Genomic DNA, 7160 nt, shown 5'->3' on the forward strand with positions numbered 1-7160 from the left:
GAGGTGGAAAGAGAGCAGTCAACTCTGACTACTGAGCTATTTAAAGTGAGAAGAAAGCAAGCAACAGACATTAAGACCTTAAAAGAAATAAATTCCTGTAGTGTTTTCTCTAGTAAAATGTTTTGGCTTGTAATTACAGGTCATGTGATGCAGTCACAATTTGCTTAGTTTTCACTCTTCATCCTGAGAGAAAAAAATTTTCTCTCAATACCTCTGCCTATTTTCAAGAAAATTACACAGCAACTGTAGTGTCTGTGCTTATAAAATATCTCAGTATAATCATTACTTAAACTTTATCATTCCAACTCTACTGTAATTTAAGACTGAAGTACAATTGTATTAAGAAATAAACTGGATTTCAGGCTAAGTTAATAATAATTATTTTTTTTAGATTTGGAAATGATTTGCAAATTTCAGAAAAGTTGTTTGTCCTGGATGCTGGAGCATCTGGGTCTAAAGATATGAAGCTTCTCCGAAATCACTTGCAAGAAATAAGAAGCCAGATAATTTCTGTAAGTAGTGTCTAATAGTCTGGGTTGGATGAGCCAAAATGTGAACGTCTTGTGTAATGATCTACTGTAAATTTCAAACTTAGAATAATGAAGCATTCAGAAACCACTGTTGTTCCAATGTTCTAACAGCACGCTTGACAGGTCTTGTCATAAACAAAGCCTTGACATCAAAGATTTAGTCAGCATTTTGAAAATAGCAGTTGCTCCAAGCAGATGACCAAAATACTCTCTGTTGAAAGGAAACAATTTGAGATATCAGTTCAAAGTCATAATTTTGTTTTTTGATTGGCAGTGACTGGATTCCAGCACTGGTCCCCCCTTTTTGTTGGTTTTTTTTACTCAGCAAAGTATTATAAAAAAACAGAAATATATTATAAATATATTTCAGGAAAACAGGTTTTTTCACTTAAAAAGTCACCAGAGTAGAACAGTTTTCTCAATTCTTAGAAAGATAATTCCAAATACGGATATGTAAACTAAATATGTATTAACTTTTGACTGCATTTTTAATTGAAAAATATTGCTTGCAGTTGTATCTGTATGTGTAAGTATATGCATATGAGACTAAAGATAAAGTGTAGCCATGGTTTGATGTTATCACCATGAATCTATGGAGACTTTCATAATAAGGGTGACCAAGTCAAATTTGTTGTAGCCTGTGCTAAATGGATTAATATCATGTTACACACCAACAAGATTTTCTGTAGCTACTTTTGAAACGTATTTTTTGTAATTGATTAAAAGTAGATGTAATACAGAGTTAATTCTGTGAGTTGAGGAAATTATTTAGATTCATGCAAAATTCAGCCTATTTTACATTTCTGATATTGTCTCTTGATTTTATAAGCTTTTCTTCTCTAAGAAAGCTTTATTATAGCTATAGTCACTAGCTTGAAATCTGAAGGGGTTTACTGCATAAGAAGTGGAGGCTGTGGCTTGAGGATAGCAAGAAGGCATCAGTGAAGACTAAGGCAATCAATACATCAAAGAACCATTTTTGCTTTTTATTCAGCACCCTGGTGTCTCACCTTTTGAAGTAAATTTGTCCTGTAAAGATATTGATGAGTACAGAATCTAAACAAATTCTCATCATTTCAGAAATAAGCATTAACTTACAGATACATGATGTCAACTCATGGTGGTACTTGGAAAATTTGCTTATTTCAGTGAAAAACTAGTTTCTGCAATTCACTTTTTTAAGAAAAGGTAGATAGACCTCATGGCAAGTGAATGCCAGGTGAAAGAGTAAGAGTCCAGCACAAAGAGAGCTCTTTAAGTCTGAATATGCATTAAAAATGCATTAAACCTCCATATAAAAAAAAAATTAGTACCCCTATTCTCAAGTGGATATTTTCTGTGCTTTTCTAAGACTTGCCCACCTATGACTCACCTATGTGAAAAAATAATCTCCACACTGCCTTCCTGGAGAAAAATAAATGGGCCCAACCAGCTGATGTCCTTGCAGCAGTTTGTGTATGATGTACAGGAACATCTCAATCCCTTAGCCAGCGAAAACGACCTACGGCATATTGCACAGCAGTTGCATAGCATAGGAGAAGTAAGTATTTTTATCTAAATTCCATTTGTTTATTTACTGTTGTGGTAGAATATTTCTTTATGAGTTTAAGCAAATGTCTAAAGTTGTTTGTTTTTTTCACTTCCTCTTAAGACATCATAAGTAGAGAACGCTTTCTGTTATCATTATGTCTTGTAGCTTCCATTTTGTTACCATAATCTCTTTGAGACAGGAAGAATTACGGTTTATTGCTATAGTTGTAATATAAAATACTCAGAAAGGATCACTATGTTATCACCTTCAATGCAGTGTTCACTGCTATTTGTGTCCACTAGAAACTGAGTAGTAGGATAACTCCTTTGCATAAACAGCTTGCAGGGCATGACTAGGCTTTCCAGCTGTTGGGCTCTAATCATCTCATTAGTAGTGGAAAATAACAAGATCTGTTTTTTGTTCTGAGTACTTGCCATATATTTAAATGCACTGTTGTTTTTTTTCCTGTGAGCAGTTTTAATCAAATTGTCGGGTCAGTCTGTTAGGAAGGCGAGAACGTGGGCTATCATCTTGTACTTCACAAGATGTAAACAGTAACTTTCATATTTATGAACAGATTAACATTATGCAGAGCGAAACTGTCCAAGATGTTGTGCTTCTGGATCCTCGCTGGCTCTGTTCTAATGTCCTTGGAAAAATCTTGTCAGTGGAGAACCCAAAAGCCCTCCATCACTACAGAGGTCGGTACACCATGGAGGACATCCAGCGTCTGGTGGCAGATAGTGACGTGGAAGAGCTGATACAGATTCTGGATGCCATGGATATTTGTGCAAGGGACCTTAGCAGTGGAGCAATGGTGGATATTCCTGCTCTCATAAAGACTGACAATCTTCACAGGTCTTGGACAGATGAGGAGGATGAAGTGCTGATTTATGGTGGTGTTAGAATCGTTCCTGTGGAACATCTTACCCCATTTCCTTGTGGAATTTTTCATAAAGTTCAGGTGAATCTCTGCAGGTGGATTCATCAGCAGAGCACAGAGGGAGATGCTGATATACGTCTGTGGGTAAATGGATCAAAGATTATGAATCGTGGAGCTGAGCTTTTAGTGCTGCTGGTCAACCATGGGCAGGGTATAGAGGTTCAAGTTAGAGGACTGGAAACAGAGAAGATCAAGTGCTGTTTACTTCTGGATTCTGTGTGCAGCACCATTGATAACTTAATAGCAACAACCTTACCAGGTCTTCTGACTGGGAAATATTACCTTAGTCCTCAGCAGCTGAGGGAACATCATGAACCAGTAATGGTCTACCAGCCCAGAGACTTTTTCCGTGCACAGAGTCAAAAGGAGACATCACTAACTAACACTATGGGGGGATATAAAGAGAGCTTTAGCAGTATACTGTGTTTTGGGTGTCTTGATGTTTACTCCCAGGGAAGCCTAGGAATGGATATTCATGTTTCTGATCTGAATCTACTTACCAGGAGAAAACTAAGTCGACTTTTGGATCCACCTGATCCAATGGGCAAAGATTGGTGCCTTCTTGCCATGAACCTGGGCCTCCCTGATCTTGTTGCAAAGTACAATACAAATAATGGAACACAAAATTACTTTCTTTCAAGCCCAGTTCATGCCCTTCTGCAGGAATGGAGTAATGCACCTGACAGCACTGTAGGGATACTAATGTCTAAGCTGAGGGAATTAGGTCGCAGAGATGCAGCAGATTTCTTACTGAAGGCATCTTCTGTGTTCAAAATTAATTTAGATGCTAATGGTCAAGAGGCTTATGCCTCCAGTTGCAACAGTGGCACATCTTACAACTCAATTAGTTCTGTAGTGTCACGGTAAGAGGAGGTGTTTTGCATGGATATCCTTTCAAAGTGCAGAAAGGATAAAAAATACAGTATAAAAGTTACAGTGCATACTAATTAATGAGCTTTTGCATCAGAGGATTCTTCTCTGGCACCACCTTTTTTGTGCGTAAAATTTCTACTCCTAACTGTGAGTTGTTTCTCTTTATTAAAAAGACTGGTGTACTTCTGGTTGTTTAGAACTATTTCTGATTGAGAATGTGCTGCTTAATACTGCCATTTCAACTGGAAAGTCTTAACTTTTAGATTACGTACTGCAACTGTTTTATATAATTCTCCCCATAAAAGGTAGGGGGAGAGGAATAGCACATAGTACCTTATGTGTCTGTTTCTTACATACTTTTTTTTTCCTTTTCACTGTGTCCTCTGCTTAACTTCTTTTTATATTTGTAAGGAGAGAAATCCACCATTTGTGGTCAATCTGACCAAACTTAAGTGCATCGTTTTTAGCTGAAAAAGTGAGTGCCTTTTGCAGGAGGGAGGGTGCAGTTGATTTGAATGACCCTGCTGGAGTTACGAGAACATGCTACCTCTGTTTCACTTAAATTGTCTGCATGCTTATCATTGCGAGTGGTGCTTGCCTGTTAATTTTTCCTGCACTTCTAAGTCATTGGTGATGACTCACACAGAGCATTCTTGTGCCAGTACTATAGGTATAGATGTGATACCTAATCAACTTCAATTACAGTCAAATCATAATGTGAAAATCTCTTAAACTTGCCAATTATCATGCTTTGTTATTTCCATGCACCTCAGGTAAAAGTTCATATCATTATAATAGAGTTCAAAAAATACAAGTGTTGGATACTGCAGAATAATATTGTCTAGCTGTCAGTTGTAATTTGTGTATAACAAAGGTTTTTTACTCTTAGATCCTGCATTACTTACTTCCTGTACTTGAAAACTTTGATGGGGATAAAAAAAAAAAAGGAAGCAAGGTTTCTTGCAGTGATAACTTTTAAATTGATATGAGGGAATATGACTCATTCTCTGTTCTAAAAAGCATGTAATTTTCATGGTGCGATATGTGTTTGTTTATATATATTGTATGTATATATATTAAGACTATTTTTTCCTTAATCTTACATTGTAGTAAATTTTAAAGGATTTTTCTACAAATAAACTGTTGCTTGTTGCATCCTTGTTGATCATATTCTGTTGCTGAAGAGTATCAAAACTTCTTTTCTTTACAGTCAGAATTGAGGAGAGGCAATGCCTGCCTTCTGAAGTTCTTGGAACCTCCTGTTTGACTTCAGGGGAATTTCTTAGTATGCTGCAGGAATATTTATGGGGGTTTTTTAATTGCAGAGGTGGTCCCTGTACAGCAGAAGAATCTGCATTCGTTTTAACAAATGGCAAGCCAAAGCAGTTTGCTACATAGGTTTTCCTTTGTGGTTTTTCATAATGGAAACCAAAACAGCAAATGTGAGTCTGTCATCAGGAATTCTCTAGATAATGCTGTGATGCGGAGAGAGAGGGCACTGCATTAGAATTTGGGCTGCAGTAATTGTCCTTTACATTAAATATCCCCTCATCACACAAGGGACTCTGCTGGTGCTGCTTATTTAAGTCTCAGCATTATTCCCTGATAGCTGCAGAGTCTTGGTGTGGCACACTCTGCGGGCAGCTTTGCACAATACCTCTGCCCTATGTATGCTGCAAAGGATTTAAGCGAGATCTTCTCAAAATGCTAATGCTTGTTTCCCCCTGCCTTCTTTGCCTATTTTACTCTTGCTTAATTAAATCTTTCCCGAGGTCCCAGCTATTGCTGGACTCCACAGTTAACCATTCCTTTTAAGTCTAGTCCTCAATAAGAAGTATGGTTTATGAGCAGTCTTACCCTAAGCTGTCTGTGTTTTGATGTTCTGCTTCTGACAAACTGCATTCAGCATCTCCCACTGCTGCTCTAAGTGGCCCACTGCAGAGCCCAGCCCTACACAGCCTCCATTTAGCTCTGTCAATTAATGGCCACTATCATATTTCAGCTTCCAGCTGCGGACATGTTCGCTACTTCTGTCAGATTCTGGTAAGTGGAGGGGTGTTTTTCATGTCATAAAACTTCCCAGGTTTCTACCAGAAAAGGTTTGCTCACCTGCCCACCCACTCAGATGCTTTATGCACACTTGAGATGTGTGGTCAACCTACCAACACTGATTAAACTACTCCTTTTACTATATTTTTGTTTTTCCCCTCCCAACAGCATGTTTCTCATAGTTCCCTGCTTCCATTTACTGTAAAATGTAGACCTGGGAGAATAAATTACTTCGTGGACTCTATGGTGAACCTTTGACTAGCAGTCACAGCCTATTGCATCATTTACAGTTTTCATGGTAATAGACTCAGGAAAGTGAATCAGAGTCACAGGATAGCTTTGGATTCCTTTCTTATAAATCCTGTGCTACTGATCAAAAAACTAAAAAATTTGTTTCCTAGATGACAATTTGGGGATAAAAAAAGGCTAGCCAGATGTTACAAATGAACATCCCTTCTGTTGCTTTGCTTTTGTTAACTGTTTCATTTTATGAATACAGCTAGGAGCAGAGCTTCATTCTGCAGTTTTTAGAACTGAATTAAAAGATGCAGTTTTTAGAAGTGAGTTAAAAGATCCTGCCCTGACTCACTCCAGAAATGGAGAAAATGCAGGCCTTTGCAAAGTCAAAAGAGTTTAGTGATAAGTGTACAGAATGCATAGTACATGCAAGGAACATGATGAGCTTAGCTCCTGACAGTGAAATAACTGAAGCTGGACAGTAACCATCTTTGTAGCTTCAAAGAAGAGCTGCTGAAACATATTTTTGAGGATAAATCAATGAATGACAATTTTCATTTTGTCTTCAAAATCCATAATATATACAAACTCTGAAGTTTGCTGCTCAAGGCCAAGAGGCATTACAGATTATCTTGCAGTTTAGAAAAGTATTCTACTGGCACTCAGATTCAAATCTTGAAGAAATTTCCTGAAGAAGATAGGGAAGAAACAAACACTTTGGTGCAGGCCATTTTTCCAGTGATTTCTCCCCAGCATGCAGCAACATGCATCAAATAAAAGAAGTGCTTCATATGGCTGTTTTTACTGGGTGTTATTGGTTGTACTATTTTCAGAAGTTTTGTTACTGACCTAACTGCTGAGTTTAGAAAGCCAAAAGAGATTAGTGGTTACATGGAAATGATTTTAAGGTAGGCCAAGGGCATCCACAGACAGCATCAGGTAGAGGTGGATATATATTATTTTCCCACCTTAAAAGGATGAGGAGACAAGGGTAAGA

General features: G+C 37.6%; 1 protein-coding gene across 1 annotated transcript in view; it reads left to right on the forward strand.

The window, feature by feature from the left end:
* Window positions 1-5032, forward strand: part of DAPK1 (death associated protein kinase 1) — an 81837-nt gene extending 76805 nt beyond the window's left edge. The window contains exons 23-25 of the mRNA XM_064735165.1: window positions 392-512; window positions 1882-2070; window positions 2639-5032. Of these exons, the coding sequence (XP_064591235.1) occupies window positions 392-512; window positions 1882-2070; window positions 2639-3871 (1543 nt within the window). The 3' untranslated portion in view covers window positions 3872-5032. The remainder of the gene's footprint in view (window positions 1-391; window positions 513-1881; window positions 2071-2638) is intronic.
* Window positions 5033-7160: the final 2128 nt, after the last annotated feature.

Source organism: Zonotrichia leucophrys, chromosome Z, assembly GCF_028769735.1.
Source record: "Zonotrichia leucophrys gambelii isolate GWCS_2022_RI chromosome Z, RI_Zleu_2.0, whole genome shotgun sequence".
In the NCBI taxonomy this organism is placed as follows: Eukaryota; Metazoa; Chordata; class Aves; order Passeriformes; family Passerellidae; genus Zonotrichia; species Zonotrichia leucophrys.